This window comes from Aricia agestis, chromosome 17 (assembly GCF_905147365.1).
Source record: "Aricia agestis chromosome 17, ilAriAges1.1, whole genome shotgun sequence".
Classification (NCBI taxonomy): Eukaryota; Metazoa; Arthropoda; class Insecta; order Lepidoptera; family Lycaenidae; genus Aricia; species Aricia agestis.
In genome coordinates this window covers 3,924,226-3,941,850 of record NC_056422.1, presented here as the reverse complement: position 1 = coordinate 3,941,850, position 17,625 = coordinate 3,924,226, and the positions used below count along the sequence as shown (strand labels likewise).

Genomic DNA, 17,625 nt, shown 5'->3' with positions numbered 1-17,625 from the left:
CACTAAAAATAAGTATTGATTATCTTAAAATATATATTATAATTTAAGACCACTCGAGATTAACACACAACAAAATATAAATGGGGTGGTCAGCACTCAGCATAGAATTAGAATGAATGGTGGTCAGGGCTCAACTTATACTAAATAAAATATGTTTCCCTTTCCCCGCCTGACTACTATAAACTTCATTCATAATATTTCTATTCGTTTTATATTTTTCTTTACCGTTTAGTATGTAGGTAGAAGTTATTTTATTATTTTTATGTTAAAAATAAGAGGGTGTCCTATCTAAAAATGTAACTATCAGTGTCTTGTGAGTATCAGTCGAAAGCACGTTATTTGAACTTTAATTTATGTAGTAAACTTAGTTTACATGACCTAGGTGACCTGTATTATCGCCTGCAGTTTACACTAGACTCTAGAGATTATCGAACATTCAAATAGTGTCGTTTCCCGCGTTCGGAACTCGTATTGTGCGCGTGCGCCTGATTCGTTTATACATACATAGATAAAATGGGTGGTAACTATTCAGCCATGAATCCGATGGACGTACCTGTGCCCGATATAGAGAAATTATTCGAAAGAGATGGATATTTGAAGCCATATGAACGAGAAATCAAGCGCCGGTATGTATTTCACGTGTTTACTATCTGATTAACTTAATTTATTGCAAAAATATAATTTAATTTACGGAAAATTCCTTAGAAATAATTGTAGAGGTTAGTTTCTCGTGTTTACAACATTTGACATTTCTTAACACAAAAAGCGCTTACAAAGTTGCAATCGCTTTGAAATTATAAGTTTTTTTTTTTTGTAATTTATTTAAATTAAGAAATTCAATCATTAATAACTGCATTCATTAAAGAAAAATACGAGAGTTTCAAACTTTTCCTACAGTGAATATATTATATACGCGACAGTAAATACTTTATCTGAATATATCATACAATGATAACAGCCAAATTTTAAGCGCCATTCAGCTGCTGAATGTTACATTCAATGTCAAATTTAAGGTCATCCGAACAAAACAAGCCGCGAATTTATATTTTATGAAAGCTCCATTTATATTATTAAAATGAAATTGAATGTACCTAGTCATATAATATTGGTGTATAGGTGTATAGCATCTCAATGGTGTAAGTATAGACGTGGTATAGACTAATAAAGTTTATAGGATGAAATATCCAAAACGGAGAGAATTTACAATAGTCAATAAGCCACGAACAGAACCCGATTTAAAAAATATTAGTTTACTGTATATAGATACTACTATATAATAAGTATATTGTAGTCTGTGCTTTATGCGACAACGAGCAAGCAGATTGCCTGATGTTATGCGATTTCCTTTACTAACTACACCTATATCCAGGAAAACGGAAATTACACAAGTGCGTTACTAACTATAGCTAGCTTGTTCTGACCAACTTGTAAAGCTATTATTTTTTACGTAATTCGATAAATGAAGAAAGAAAAGAGCCCTGTCTTTATAAATAAAAATAATACATAATCGAAACAAAATTGGCTCGTTTTTTCTCATCAACTGTATTTATATTATGTAGGTAGATGTCGCTAGTAGTAGAAACATGGAATATCACTTATAGTAGTCCGGTTATCGAATGACTCAAAAGTGGGTATAGAGTGCGTGAGCGGGAACCTAAGCGATTTCTACTGGAACGTATTCAGGGTGATTAGGGACAAAACATACTAAAAGTCAAATTCTCTATAAATTAGATTCTATACAATTTTGTCCAAATTCTCATCCGTTTTCGAACTACACGCTCAGGAAAAGTGAAAATTAAAAAAAGCATTTTTTTTAATTTCCTAGTGGATGGGGGTGGCCCTCCCTCCGGCTCACCTCCTAGGCGTCAGGAACTCAGGACTTTTAGTATGTTTTGTCCTTAACCACCCTGAATAAGTTCCTACAGAAATTGCTTAGGTTCCCGCTCACGCATTCTACAACTACTTTGTTGACTGAGTTATAGATGTCGCCACAAGACTGCTTGTAAATCATTTGTAAATGAACCACCTCACGGGATCTTACTATATTATATTAAATACCCTCGTAAAATTAATTTTTAATATTATAATTTATGTATTGGTACATTTATGTATAGGTACTTTTGCACGCCACCTGGATGGCAGAATGTTTAGAACCGTATTTTATATTTTGATTTGTTATGCACGTCATTGTCGCAATAAATGTATTTCATATTCTTTCAGCTATGGGTGCTTCAAGGACCTGTGGGATAAGATGAGCTCGTGGGAGGGTGGCGTGGAAGGTTTCACCACTGGCTACAGGTACTTCGGGCCTCAGTTCGCCGCTGATGGTTCAGTGACGTGGCGCGAGTGGGCGCCGGGGGCGCACGCTATACATTTGCAGGGAGATTTCAGTACGTACCAACTAAAAGACCGTAGCTTTCCCAATTTTAACGATGACTACTTATACAGGGTGTAACAAAACTAAATGATAATACTTTAGGATGTGTGAGTCCCTATATAGAGTTCGCTGTAAAAGTTGTATCGCTGAAAGAGTGTTTTCTTTTTTTTTAATTTTGTACGGGAAAATTCATGACGCTGAAGCGTTTGCATATAAAAAATTTAACAAAAATTGCTTAGTCAGCGCTGCTACTGGTACTGAACCATTTGTGCGCGAGTTTAACTCACACTTGGCCGATTTTTTATGAAATTGGGGGACAAACAAGCAGACGGGCCACCTGACGGAAAGCAACTGCCGTCGTCCATGCGATCCATGGACACTGTCACATTAGAAGAGTTGCAAGTACATTTTCGCCCTTTTAATGAAGGAATAGGCTAAGGGAATAAGCAGAAGAGAACAGGGATAGGGATTAGGGAATAAGGTATAGTTCAGTTGGGCTTCCGGTCTCCGCTTAACTCGCTAGAAGAAACACAGCGCAAGCGCTGTTTTCTGTGAGAGCGGTGTTTGACGCCGGTTTTCTGTGAGTCTGTGGTCTCACATGGCTAACACGTATTTTTTGGGCACAAGGAGTATATTTTATACTCTATTTTTAATTTTGTATCCAGAACAAGAAACAGGGGTATCCCATACTAACATCCCCCCTCTATATCAAGGGGACGGGATAGGTTAGGTTGGGTTCGATAATTTTTTTGTTGTTTCTGTACTAATAGTATGCTACATACCAAATCTCAGCTTTCTCAGACTTCAGGAAGTACCCTAACAATTTTGATGATCGGTGAGTCAGTGCAAGAAATGTGGATTTTTGGACACCTATAAAATCTAAAGTATAATAGTAGCAATATTCAAACTTTGCGCATTTAATTATTATACTCATGCCATTATATCCTCAAAATTTCAACTATCTGGCATTATCCGAACCAAAGTTACGAGAGTGCAAAAATACGACGAAACGTTTCGAGAAAAGGTAGGTATTAAGATAGCCAAGCGAAGCGCGCACGGGCACCGTGCGCGCTTCGCTTGGCTCATCTTGGCGGGGACACTCCCGTGCACCCAGATATGCAATCTTATTCATATTTTTTAATAATTAGTCAAGTAAATTTACATAGGGGTTACAATATTATTATATGTCAATTTCGTCAACATTTTTTTTAATAAGTACATAATATAAATAATTTCAGGTTTGTAGAAGTTAATTTGTAGAATAAAATGTTTTAGATTTGAGCCACTTTATTAGTTCTTTTTTAAATTTAATATAAGGTAACTCTTTAATTTATTTCGGTATGGCATTGTATACTTTGATGCACATAGGGTAGTATTGTTTTTGATACAAGGTTATTCGTGGTAAAGTGTCGAGTACCAATCTGTCAGCATTTCTATTGCTTCGTGAGTATATTTCAAGTGCTTCTGTAAATTGTCCATAATTCTGCTTTACAAAATTGGCTAGCTCGAATATGTATAGGCTAGGCAATGTCATCAGTCCTAGTCTTTTAAATAGTGGCCTACATGATTCATAGGGGGGTCTACCACAAATGGCTCTTACACATTTCTTTTGTGCTATGAATACCTTATTAATTTCTATCGAGTTTCCCCAGAGCATTAGACCGTATCTAAGAACAGATGCTACGTAAGCATGGTACATCGCGAGAACTGTGGGTAGTGCACATATTTGTCTCAATCTCAAAAGAGCATAAACAAATCGGTTCAGCTTAGAGCATACATGCTCTATATGCGACTTCCAATTTAGATTTGGGTCAATATAGACTCCTAAAAATTTTGTTTCATTTACCTTTTTTATTGGTTGGTTATTGTATATATTATAAGTTGTTGTTTCATTTACACGAGTCCTAAATACCAATTGTAATGAAATTTTGTATACAGATAGTCTAAAGCCTGAGAAAGGACATAGGCTACTTTTTAACTGGAAAAAGGGGTTGTAAGGGGGTGTAAAAGCGTAAGTTACTTCCAAAAATTCATAACAGATGGCGCTAATAGTCGTCTACATCGCGCTATCGCTTGCTCTTACGTGTTTCTATAAGAGGTGGTACCATCTGAATTATATTTTTCGATCTTTTATATAACTCACTACTGAGTACTTTATCTATAAGTAGGTTCATTTCAATTTTCAATTATAAGTAGGTAAGTCAATCAATGTACTTACAGCTTACACAACAACATACAAATAATAATAATAATAATAACAATAAATTAATTTCAGACGGCTGGAACTCCAAGAGCCATGCCTTCAAGAGGTTGGAATTTGGCAAATGGGAGCTGCACATCCCAGCCAATGCGGATGGCTCCTGTCCTATAAAGCACGAGAGCCGTGTCCAACTGATCGTCAACGACCACCTGTACAGAGTGTCTCCCTGGGCCAGCTATGTGAAGCCCCACGAGGGATTCACATACCAGCAGTTTATATACAAACCAGATCAGGTAAATTCTCTTAGACTTTAGTACTCTAGGTTGGGTTGCATCAACTAACTTTAACTAGTTATAACTGTTACTTTAACTACAATGCAAAATGTCAAATCTTTGGTTAAAGTTAAAAATGGACGCCATCAAGACGCCATATTTAACCATAACCATAGAGCTCGACAAGATTTTAAATGCACGTGGCGAATAAAGGAACTAACGCTGTCATCATACAAAAACGCCATTTTTGACAGTTCTCCTTTACCAGCAGCGCCCCCGCCCACGTTCATTTATAACCTTGTTGGACCAGCTGTCATCTGTCAATTTCTCCGGTCAAAGTTAAGGTTAAAGTTAAAGCTAAATTTAGCCTAAAGACTGGGTTGCACCAACTAACTTTAACTATAACTGTAACTTTAACTATAACTTTAACTACAATGTAAAATGTCAAATCTTTGGTTAAGGTTAAAAATGGACGCCATCAAGACGCCATATTTGACCATAACCATAGAGCTCGACAAGGTTTTAAGTGCACGTGGCGAAAAAAGGAACTAACGCAGTCATCATACAAAAACGCCATTTTTGACAGTTCTCCTTTACTAGCAGCGCCCACGCCCACGTTAATTTATAAACTTGTTAGACCAGCTGGTCATCTGTCAATTTCTCCGGGCAAAGTTAAAGTAAAATTTACCTTAACTATAACCATAACTTTAACTTTAACCACGCCTCTGGTGCAACCCAACCTAACTATAACCATAACCTTAACTTTAACTTTAACCACGGCTCTGGTGCAACCCACCCGTACTCGTCAGTTTATGTGGTATACACACATAAACAACAGGGCCGGTTTTTAACACTACCAGCGCCAGATTTCTTCGGCGACCAGGGTGCTGCAGGTGCTGAAAAAAATTAGCGCCCCTTTTGTTTGCCTTCAGCGCCCTTTTTATACGGCGCGCTGGGCGGTCGCCCAGCGTCGCTTTCGCCCCCCCCTAACGCCGCTACTGTATACAAATGATGACCTAAGTGTTCACTCAAGTTACACCTATTTTTTAGTGAAGTTGATAACTATTTATCTCTAGTAGGTACAGTTAAAAAAAAAGAGAGCTTCTTTCTCTTCTACTCTGCGATTGCACTTTATAGACCAACATTATACATCTCATTGTACATAATATATTATGACATTAAACATTACATTGCTACGGTATATAAGTTAACTAAAGTCTAAATAAGTATGTTTGCAAATTGAATGCTTTGCAAAATGAAACGGTCATAAATTTTAGGCTTTTATTCGTACTTCCTATCTACTTAACTATACGGTAAACAAAACAAATGCCATATTTATCTAAATATCGTGACCCCGTCGTGGGTTTATGAGTAACAGCGGCTGATACTCACACTGTTACTGTTATCGCTAATCACTACGGAAAAATTGCAGTTATGAGGTTAAAAAAATAATACAAAAGAGAAGTTTAAGTTAAAATGCGTACAGCACTTAATTTAATTGAATAAAGAGATGCTATACCTAGCTATATTAAATAAGTATCGAAATTTATAAGTACTAGTTCTAACTTTCATCTCGTGTTTAAAATTCCGAATTGATGAACATTTGAACAAGTTGTTACAAAACTAAGTGATAATAATTTAAAGTGTGTATGTGTCCCTTATATAGAGTTCACTGTAAAAGTAGCAGCGCTGAAAGAATAACATTTTTTTAGGTTTGGGTGGACAAGCGCCCCCGCGTCATAATTTTTCCATACAAATTATACAAAGGTGAAAAAAAAGTTACTCTTTCAGCGCTGCTACTTTCACAGCAAACTCTATATGGGGGACCCATACACACCCTAAAGTATTATCACTAATTTGGTTACACCCAGTAATCGGTATAGTGTATTCACAGACCACAGTATAAAATTATGGCATACATTTGCGATAATGATGATGATTGTCCTTCAACTTTTGTCTGATTATCAGCCCTACAAGTTCAAGAACGCCAAAGTCCCCCGCCCCGCGTCCCTGCGCATCTACGAGTGTCATGTGGGAATCGGGACGAATGAAGGCAGAGTCGGCTCCTACCTCGAGTTCAAAGACAACGTGCTGCCTAGGATCAAGGACTTGGGTAAATAGTTAACATTTTACGCATTTGATATTTCATACAATAGTAATAATTGATATTTTAATGCTGGCAATTTGCTTTACAATTATTGTTTCTTTTTGATGTTCAATAGATGGCGTTAGTAAACAACGACATTGCATTGCGTACCATCTCTTGATGGCAGGATTTTAAATTTATGTTCCTGTTAAAAAAATGGTCTGCAGTAGATTTTTAAAAATACGCAAAATATTATGTAGAATGTAGTGTATTGATAAATAAAGATGGCCGCCTACCAAGGTGGGGCGGTGAAGATATGGTCGCCAGACGTGAGAGCTATCGACCACTTCTTCACCAGCCGCCGCCGAGAGTAAAGTGTTCAGTCATCAGTGATACAGATTGAGTGTTTAATTTACTCCTCCTACAAGAATGTAGAAATTGTACAAAGTACTTATTATGTTATTTTATAATATATTTATTTGTAATGTTTAAGGTTACAATGCGATACAGCTGATGGCGATTATGGAGCACGCGTATTACGCATCCTTCGGATACCAAGTCACCAGCTTCTTCGCTGCTAGCAGGTAAAAACTATTACTATGAATATTATCAAAGTTAATATTCATGGTAATAAAAATAATATCATTAACGAGTGAATGGAAGCTAAAAAATGTTAACACAAAATATTGTTACGGAACATGGTATACGGACACGTAGTGCCATCTAGCGACAAATCAGCAAAACTTACCGAGGGAACACAGGCAACATATATCCCCTACTCAATACTAGATGGCGTTAGGTGCGCTAGTACATACTCGAATAGACTGTGCTCGAACTTTCTAGAAGTGTCTTGTTTACGTGTTTACCGGTTTATTTTGTTTATGTGTTTACGTGTTTAGTTGTTTATGTTTATTGTGGTACATACTCGAGCCTCCTAGAAAGTTCCCACGGTTGTTTACTTGTTTACGTGAATCGGGAACTTTCTGGAATTCGTCTCGCCATATAAAAAGCCGCAGGCAGGCCCGGCAATTCAGTTCGATCTGAGCGATCTTCGAGGCGACAACAAGTGATCAATAGTGAGTGAACCAGTGAAACCTGCGACTTGGCTATGACCTAGGACAGTGATAGTGCTTAGTGATTGGAGCTAGTGATTAGTGTTTGGACTTAGTGCTAAGTATTGTGACCTTGTGTGTGCTTGTGTGACCTAGACTTGGTGTTTAGTGCAGTGTTAATAAAGTCTTCAAGGGAGTCACCAGGTCTTTCTCTCCAAATCCTCGAACCCTAGCACGTAACAATATATAAATTAAACAATGTTTAATAAAACTTAGCTGCTTAAGGGCCTGTTTCACCACTTCCTGATAAGGTGCCGGATAGGCTATCCACAACCTATTTGAGAGATTCTCCATACTCTATCTGTCAAGTTAAGTGGTAGATAGCCTGTCCGGCACCCTATCAGGAAGTGGTGAAACGGGCCCTAAATGTAATATAATCCTATATCTATAGCTTTAGTTTCGGTAATTAAAGAAAACTTTTTTGAGTTTGGTCATCTTTCTTCCAGTCGCTACGGCACACCCTGCGAGCTGAAGCAGCTGATCGACCGCGCGCACGAGCTCGGCATATACGTCCTACTGGACGTGGTCCACTCCCACGCGTCCAAGAACACGCTGGATGGACTCAACGAGTTCGACGGCACCAACGCCTGCTACTTCCATGACGGAGCGCGAGGCACTCACGCTCTGTGGGACAGCAGGCTGTTCAACTATTCTGAGTAAGTGGTTTGTCGATACCTACGCAGCAACAGTCTAGTTAAAGTTAACGTTAAGGAGTGAGCACACTGAGACGGGCCGTGACGGGGCTCAGCGTGCCAGGGCTCATCGCAAAAATCCGCCTCTGTACAATTTGTATGGAAGCGGATGCGTGTATCGCACACTGTGTCGGAGCGCAGCGGATTTCCTTTAAAGTGAAAAACCGGGTTGGATATGTTTTAGATTGCTTGTTTTCTATGAGAGGCCGGCCCGGCCTTTCATAGAAAACTAGAAATAGAAATGGAACAGCAAGAAATGGAAAGGGCGTAAGCGACAAATTGGTCGACAAAACGTAATTTAAAAACCATAAATATATTTCATATAAGTTATGGGCAAATTAAAGTGTTTGCTTGAACCAATCTATGTACAAATTTTGGAAGCTTAAATCACTCTCCTCTGTTGGCAAAATTTCTTAACTTTAGTCATTGCTGAGAAAAGTCGATATCGCTACAGCCAAATTATCAAGGCGTCGCCTCATAAGTAGCAAACCATGAACAGATGTATCCATGGTAGTTTTAATATACATTTTTCTACTCAATTTAATTATTCTGAAGTAGGTTACACTCGGTAAATCATATAATATTGTATTTACAAAATATGATAATTTTCCTTTCAGAACCGAAGTTTTAAGATTCTTGCTGTCCAATCTCAGATGGTATCAAGAAGAATATCAGTTCGACGGATTCAGGTAAATGAGTTATAACAAATGCACAACCATTGCACACCTATTCATAATAATAATTATTATGAAATCATAATTCATCAGGTAAAATTTTAACATTCAACTTTTTATCTTTCATATAATTTTCTATTAACTTTAACACTAGTTTTTATTATTTGTAGTTTAATATTAAGTTCTTAATTAAGTTATGGTAGTGCGTTTAGCTGTTTTTATTCCCAAATAAAAATATGGGGTGTTATAACTTATAAGTTACATGTGCGTGGTGGTCTGTGTGTGGCATTTTCATGTCCATGGAAAAACATAGTTTACCAGCGGCTTTAGCATGGCCACAGTAGAAAAAATAATAAATAATATTAATTAGGGAGGACGTTATTTTTTGTTTATCCTACAGTGTTTCTATTCTTTCTCATTTCTACTGTGGCCATGCTAAGGTCGCAGCCCGCAGGTACTATTGACAACGTGGTATCATATTATATTAACATTCCAGATTCGACGGCGTGACGTCCATGTTGTACCACAGCCGCGGCATCGGCGAGGGCTTCTCGGGCCACTACGACGAGTACTACGGCCTCAACGTCGACACCGAGGCACTCATCTACCTCATGCTCGCCAACGAGCTCGTACACAGCCTCGACAGTAGAGCCATCACTATTGCTGAGGTCGGTACCTAATGACAGCAAGTTGGGGCAAAGTGATTGTTGAGGCTGCCTTTGTTAAGGTTCCTCAATGATGCTATTATTATTTTTGTATTGATGCATCCATACTTATATTATAAATCTGAACGTTTGTCTGTCTATAGTAGATAATAGATTTGTCAGGGCGAGCGAAGCGAGCCCTAGTATATCCCACAACCTGAGAACTTTTGTGGTACACTGTACTGAAAAAGTATCACGCCTATTGATTTGTGCTTCAAGTCTTATATATATATATATAATATATTTTCATGAAATTTAGTATATAGGGGGTTTCGGGGGCGATAAATCGATCTAGCTAGGAATCATTTTCAGAAAATGTCTTTTTATTCGTGTTTTATCAATAATCGATAAACTGAAAAATATGACTCTTCCTGACATCTATTGGCGAATAATAATACTATTTTGTTAGCAACTAATTGTTTTAACGACCAGCAGATGGCGTTATTAAGTAACACGAAGTCAATGAGTGTTTGCTATACCGAGCAAAGCTCGGTCATCCAGGTACTTTTTATTTATATGTACTTATGTAGATGTGTTATCATCAGTCAGTCAAGGTTTGGTTACTATTACAATATAAAAACAACGTGAGCCCTCACAAAGTTTGGCTTTAAGCTAGTAATATTGTCGTGGATAACATTGGCATAAAATATTCGCAGTCATTTAACATTTTATTTGTAGGACGTATCCGGCATGCCAGCGTCCTGCCGGCCGGTCCGCGAGGGAGGCACCGGCTTCGACTACCGCCTCGGCATGGCCATCCCCGACATGTGGATCAAGCTGCTCAAGGAGGAGCAGGACGAGAACTGGAAGATCGGCCACATCGTCCACACGCTCACCAACCGCCGCTGGATGGAGGGCACCGTGGCGTACGCTGAGAGCCACGACCAGGTAATGAGGGTTGGCGATATATCATTTGCCACCAGACCACCAGTAGCCCTATAGCATGGCCACAGTAGAAATGCGAAAGTATAGAAACTCTGTGGAGATAAACTGAAGGTACCGATCTGATCTTTACCGCGGTTAGCCGCGACCGACAAAAATTCAATTAAAATGCCACTTTATGATATAGAGTATAGACTATAAACTATAGTCTATGTCATAAAGTAGAATTTTATTTGAATTTTTTGGTTAGCCGCGGTAAAGATCGGAATGGTACCTTCAGTTTATCTCCACAGTTTTTCTATACTTTCGCATTTCTACCGTGGCCATGCTAGGGTCGCTGAGGGTCTTTCGTGTCAAATGGCGTGTCAGACAGACATAATATTATGACAGTGTCATGACATGTAGTCTGTAGAAGCTATTGCGTGACATACATTGACTTTTATAGAGTTCTGTTTCTTTACTCATTGGTGACATATGACCGCTGCTTGATGACAATTGACACGTTAGCCCCTACGGCTTCATAGCGCCAAACATCCCTCATTACTTAAGATAAAAATTAAATATTCTCACAGCTTTCAGACCATTTAGAGTTATTTTTATTGCAAGTTTTTATGCAAAACTAATGTTTATTAACAAAAAGTATTTATGCACTGGTAATCGTGCATAAAGAAGACATAAAGACCGAGAATCTACAACTCAATCAGTACATTTTATAAGAATTTCAGTCGTCGTAGGCAATAAGTCATGTTTAAGGTAAAATTCACAAACACACTCTTGTTATTTAAAGGACTATAGATTATAACATTAATTAAATATTTTCTTATACTCAGGCTCTTGTTGGCGACAAGACCATCGCGTTCTGGCTGATGGACGCAGCTATGTACACACACATGAGCACTCTCAGCGAGCCCAATCCGGTCATAGAGCGGGGGCTGGCTCTTCACTGCATGATCAGGCTCATCACACACGCGCTCGGTGGAGAAGCGTATTTGAATTTTATGGGTAAGTGTAACTAGCGACATCTGTAATATGAACGTACTACTAGCGCCATCTGTTGAAAACTTGAAGTAGAAAAAACTTCGCTAAAACAGCTAAAATATAGGTGACAGCAGCTGCTGTCGCCTAGTAGCTGATATTGTTATAAGATCAACTTACAATTATGTAGTTCTGTTTTATCTACTACAAATTACAATACAGTATTGCGGATTACTGGCTCCACCTATAGGTATTAGGTATAACATTGTGAACAATTGAACATACTACTGGTGACATCTGTTGGCGTGATTTTTACCTAACGTACCATTGTGTAATATCAGTCTAGGTATTAGTATTATCATAGAACAATATTATTGAACATTTATTTGAAAATAAGATTGAAAGGCGGGCGCGTCCAATATCAACCCTAGACGGTCAATAATATTGAACAATACGCGATATTGCACAATAAAATTGATTGTCTTCGATCGATCGGGATTCGGGCCCACTTAGGTAATGATCACGCCAACAGATGTCACCAGTAGTAAGTTCACAATATTATACCTAAAGGTGTCGTCAGTAATCCGTAACATACCGTTGTATAATATCATTGTTGATTTTTCCCAGGTAACGAGTTCGGTCACCCCGAGTGGCTAGACTTCCCTCGCGCGGGCAACGACTCGTCGTACCACTACGCGCGCCGCCAGTGGCACCTGGTGGACGACCCGCTCCTCAAGTACAAGTTCCTCAATGAGTTCGACAAGGACATGAACAGGCTGGAGGACAAGCACGGCTGGTTGAGGTCTAACCCGGTAAGAATAATTTAGGCCCAATTTCACCGTCTGTTAGTGTTAACAGCTTGTTATAATGGCACATGTCTTCTCTTTTATTAACAAGGGAAACGAAAGAGCTAACGTGATACTGATTCGAGCATTAACTTTAAAGAGTAAATGAAAATATAGGACTTAGGAGGCATATTGATATTTTCATAAACGTTTAACAATAACTCGATTTAGGAGTTATTGTTTACCATAAAAACAAGCCTTAATTTTTGCATATCTTACTGTAAATTTGTACCAACATAATTTTAAAATTAATCTGAAATAAAAATAACCGTAGTAATGACCCGACAAAAATACTTCGGTAATTTAGTCGAGTTATATCAAATCATCGTTAGTCGTTACATGTTATCTGTCGGCTGGACTTAATAACATAACTCAATTAAACAACGTAGGTCCGCTATCATTATATAATATATATTAATGTATCAATTTTCAAAATCGCTTAATTTTCCCAGGCGTACGTATCCTGCAAGCACGAGGGTGACAAAGTGGTGGCGTTTGAGAGAGCAGGACTACTGTTCGTGTTCAACTTCCACCCTTACCAGAGTTTCACCGACTACAGAGTCGGCGTCGACGTGGCTGGCAAATATCAGGTGATGTAAACGTTCATTCTACCAGGTAGTATGAAATTGACACTTATGTCGTTGAAATAAGAATTCTGATGAAAGTAAAATATCCCCAAACACCGTGCATCGCGCCAAGCATCGCGCTCATGCAGATGGGAGCATGTTATTTGTACTACCCACAGCGCCATCTGGTGGATTTCTATCCATAACCTAAGAACATTATTTTATTATAAAACCCGAGCCTATTATATTTTGTTTTTGCATCAAAATATTATAATTCTCAATATCTTTATGACTAAACCTAATTTATCTATTTAATCTATTTATGTTTCTAGGCGGTGCTGTGCTCTGACAGCAAAAAGTATGGCGGATTCGGGCGCGTGGAGCCCGAAGGAGAATACCACCTCACACAGAACATGCCGTGGGGCAACAGGAATGATTCTATACAGGTCAGAATTAAAAGTTTGATAACTTGTTATAAGACTTAAGGGATCCTATAAAGTAACTACATACTATGAAAAGACATGTATAGTTTTATACTAATTTCCGACTATGAAAAGACATGTATAGTTTTATACTAATTTCCGACTATGAAAAGACATGTATAGTTTTATATTTACATAGGTACTTATACTAATTTCCGATCAACAAAGTTGCAGGTAACATCTCTGACTACCAGAATATTCAATATTACAACGTTGAAAAGGCATTGTTAAGCAAAAGTTAATAATTGTCTTTACAGCAAACTAATTATTTCATTATTTCTAGGTATACATCCCTTGCCGCACAGCTATCGTGTATGCCCGCAGCGACTGATTTTTTTAGCGAGATGTGAACTTGTAGTATAAAATTGTTTATCTTTGGTCAATAAAGATTAGAATTGTAAATCTAATCACATTAGGGTGTGTCCGCATTTGAAATATTGTCTCAAGAAAAGAGTGCAGTATGATTAAAGGTTTACTAAAATACTGCATGTGTGGACCTAGCCTTAATGTATATTGTTTTTATATTTTTATAGTGGCTCTGTGTTTTTATTTTATAAAGGTGCCATACAATATATTATAAAATATTGCCATAATAATATTTGAATGTCACATTAAAAAGAGTAATAATTTATTATTTTTAGTACTGCCACAATAGAAACACATGAGAGGTATATTATTGTTGATTATAATAAAACTGTTATACTCGAAAAAGATCGTTTATTTCATGATGGTACACCAATTAACAAATTGTTTTTGTCTGAACATGACAGTGGTTTTAGCCGGGACAGTGTAACTTTGTACCCAAACTCTTCAGCTAGCCTCGCTCGGTCCGAGTCTATAACCGCCATACATCTAGCCCCTCTCACTGTAAGGGGATGATCTTTATGTGTCTGATCTGCTGTGTGGCCAATACACAAATACTGGTCAACATTTAAATGCTTGAACTTTAAACTTCTGGGATAAACAAGCCTATCCGTAGCATGTAGTGATCCGTAGCAACAGGGGCAGATAACAAACTTGGCTCCGGCTTTCAAACACTTATCCAAGACTAAATCACTAGCAATGCCACAAGCATGTAGTGCTATGCCTATGTCAAACTTTCCAATGAAGAAATCCAAATTACATTGAAAGAAATAAACATTTTTCAGATCCATTTTGTACACCCTTTCCCTGGCTCTTAGCAGTGACTGTTGTTTATTTTCCAATAGAATTACTGTTGTCTTTGGCAGCAGATATGCTATTAATATTCCCAAGTGTCCACTTCCACTACAAAAGTCGACAATAATATCTTTATCTTTGGCCATACTCAGTGCAGCTAATGTTAAGTTTTCTAGTTGCTGTGATTTTCTAGTGTTTCTTGAATCCGGTAAGTGTCCAGCAAAGGGGTTTGCTCCGTCTGGGATTGCACTCCAATTGACATCGTTGTCAAAGTCAATACTGCTCAGTTCTAGCTCCATACCCTCCTTAACCACATTCAGAGCATTCTCAATATCTTCCGGCTTTGTAAACAATCTCTTTTTTGGGTTGTGTCTCTTTGGGTCCGACTTGTAAAGACTGACATCATCTGTCTTTGGCATTATTAAATTGTCAACATCAATACTATTTATTTTAGGAAAGCTCATTAAATGTTCTAACTCCTTCATATTTGTTAAGGATGTTATGTTTTGAAACCATTCATGTGTTAAAGGAAATAATACCTGAAACTTTGAATGACCAAAGAGTTTAAAAAGAATGTAGTATGACGGTAGCAAAACAAGATCTGCTAATGTTAGAAATGGTCCCTCAGCAAACTGATGGCTTATGTTCAGATCTTGTATTTGTTTACAGCAGTCCACTTCAACTTCTTTCTGGCTCTTGGATTTCCATTTTCTTTGTTTGGGGACTCGAGCCTCATTTTTTACATCTTTGTTTGCATTTACTTCATCAGCTATTCTTTGGTTTTCCTTTTTTATATCTCTTGCCAATTTATACACATTATGAACTTTGACAGGTTTGTTTAGATGATTCTCGAATCTTATCAAGTTTATTGGGACTTCTTTGAGGTTGCTTGAGGTCAAAATATTTGTGACCGACTTCAATATATCGATTTCACAAAACTTTGTCCATATGGACGCTTCATTCGGAGCTTGAAGACATCCTTTGCGAAATCCAAGAAGCCCTTCTTCGTGCTCCTCCGGCCTTCTCGCAGAAGTCTTATGCTTGCAGATATGTCTAGATACAGCACACAAACCAGTTACGATTGTATCATTATTTAACACAACGGGATACAAGCATGACGCTACCTGCCATGGTATATCGTCTTTACTTTTAAAACTTATATCCTTATCACAAAATTGCAAACTTTCTATCCTATTTTCTGTATCATTGTAAACAAAATAAACTCCTATTTCTGTAGGTTGACAATATTTATAAACATAGTATGCTATGAGAGATTCCAGTGGTACCGTTAAAATCTTCGACTTTTTATAATCTTCATAAGAAGTGAATGTTTCTAAATATAAAAACATGATAAATTACCTATTGAAAATATAAATTTTGCAACATGTGCACTGGATTGTGTGAACTGTGATGGTTTATCAATGAATAAGGAAACAGATGGAGGCGACATAACTACAAAAAAGTGTGGCCGGCGCCATATTGCCAAGAACTAAACATGGCGGTCTATAGTGATGGGACACTCCGTTGATATTTGTCGAGGACATCGATAAACTAACACGTTATAAGTGAACGTCCTGTTATATTATATATTTTATTGATATCAAAAATGATTTTTTTTATATTATATAAAAAAATATCATTTTTGCCTATTTTGTCTCTATGTATTATAGTTCATAGAGACAAAATAGGCAAATATGTTTTTTTTATATAGGAGCCTCCTTAATTTTAATAAAACTATTTAATTTATTTTAAGTTTATTAATTATTATTTAAGTTGCCATTATTGATATCGGGCAAAAATTACCAAAAAATCGGACAAATACTAGTTGTACTCGCGCACGAAGTGTTTACAGTTTATTTTAATTTTACCATCAATTATTATTATTATTAAAGTATGTATACAACTGAGTATTTTGTGACCATTTCAAGTGCCTATTTTTTTCGCGATATATCGAGACCGATATTGATATTTTTTCAAATATCGATGTATCGATATATCGATATTTTCTTTCAATTTCGACATCCCTATAATACGACACTTTGACAGTTTATGTACTTCGGAGAACCGAAACATAAAATGGCGGACCGGCCACAGTATTTTGATTTGGTAGAGACCATTATACCGAGTCCACTTATAAAAGTCAATGTGGTTTATCAAGATTCAAACTTCAATGTGACAAGTACGTAGTATCCCTAAGACTGGATTGCACCAGAGGCGTGGGTAAAGTTAAAGTTATAGTTAAGGTAAATTTAACTTTAACTTTAACTTTACCCTTTACTTTGCCCGGAGAAATTGACAGATGGCAGCTGATCCAACAAGGTTATACATGCGCGTAGGCGGGGGCACTGCTGGTAAAGGAGAACTGTCAAAAATTGCGGTTTTTGTATGATGACAGCGTTAGTTCCTTTTTTCGCCACATGCATTTGAAACCTTGTCGAGCTCTATGGTTATAGTTAAATATGGCGTCTTGATGGCGTCCATTTTTAACTTTACCCAAAGATTTGACATTTTGCACTGTAGTCAAAGTTAAAGTTAAAGTTATAGTTAGTTGGTGCAATCCAGTCTAAGTAGTCTGTGGTGACAGGTGACATAAGAGCAGC

General features: G+C 37.5%; 2 protein-coding genes across 2 annotated transcripts; one reads left to right on the top strand and one right to left on the bottom strand.

Annotated features, from left to right (window-relative positions):
* Positions 1 to 310: 310 nt before the first annotated feature.
* On the top strand, positions 311 to 14,224 carry LOC121735216 (1,4-alpha-glucan-branching enzyme). The gene is made up of 14 exons (XM_042125952.1): positions 311 to 626; positions 2,221 to 2,390; positions 4,653 to 4,870; positions 6,818 to 6,962; positions 7,429 to 7,519; positions 8,494 to 8,703; positions 9,357 to 9,428; positions 9,910 to 10,081; positions 10,796 to 11,005; positions 11,830 to 12,001; positions 12,602 to 12,786; positions 13,272 to 13,409; positions 13,718 to 13,831; positions 14,151 to 14,224. Exons 1-14 carry the CDS (start codon positions 514 to 516, stop codon positions 14,196 to 14,198), a joined length of 2,058 nt encoding a protein of 685 aa, XP_041981886.1. The 5' UTR covers positions 311 to 513; the 3' UTR covers positions 14,199 to 14,224.
* Positions 14,225 to 14,569: 345 nt separating this feature from the next.
* LOC121735217 (glutathione S-transferase C-terminal domain-containing protein homolog) lies at positions 14,570 to 16,485 on the bottom strand. Its single transcript, XM_042125953.1, has one exon. It carries the CDS (start codon positions 16,372 to 16,374, stop codon positions 14,590 to 14,592), a length of 1,785 nt encoding a protein of 594 aa, XP_041981887.1. The 5' UTR covers positions 16,375 to 16,485; the 3' UTR covers positions 14,570 to 14,589.
* Positions 16,486 to 17,625: the final 1,140 nt, after the last annotated feature.

What these genes read in the sequence shown, in the direction of transcription:
- LOC121735216 (XM_042125952.1), top strand. Translation starts at nt 514, where the DNA reads ATGGGTGGTAACTATTCAGCCATGAATCCGATGGACGTACCTGTGCCC. An exon ending in AGGCTGTTCAACTATTCTGA is followed by an intron (nt 8,704 to 9,356) that starts GTAAGTGGTTTG and finishes TTTTCCTTTCAG; the next exon opens with AACCGAAGTTTTAAGATTCT. An exon ending in ACAGGAATGATTCTATACAG is followed by an intron (nt 13,832 to 14,150) that starts GTCAGAATTAAA and finishes CATTATTTCTAG; the next exon opens with GTATACATCCCTTGCCGCAC.
- LOC121735217 (XM_042125953.1), bottom strand. Translation starts at nt 16,374, where the DNA reads ATGTTTTTATATTTAGAAACATTCACTTCTTATGAAGATTATAAAAAG.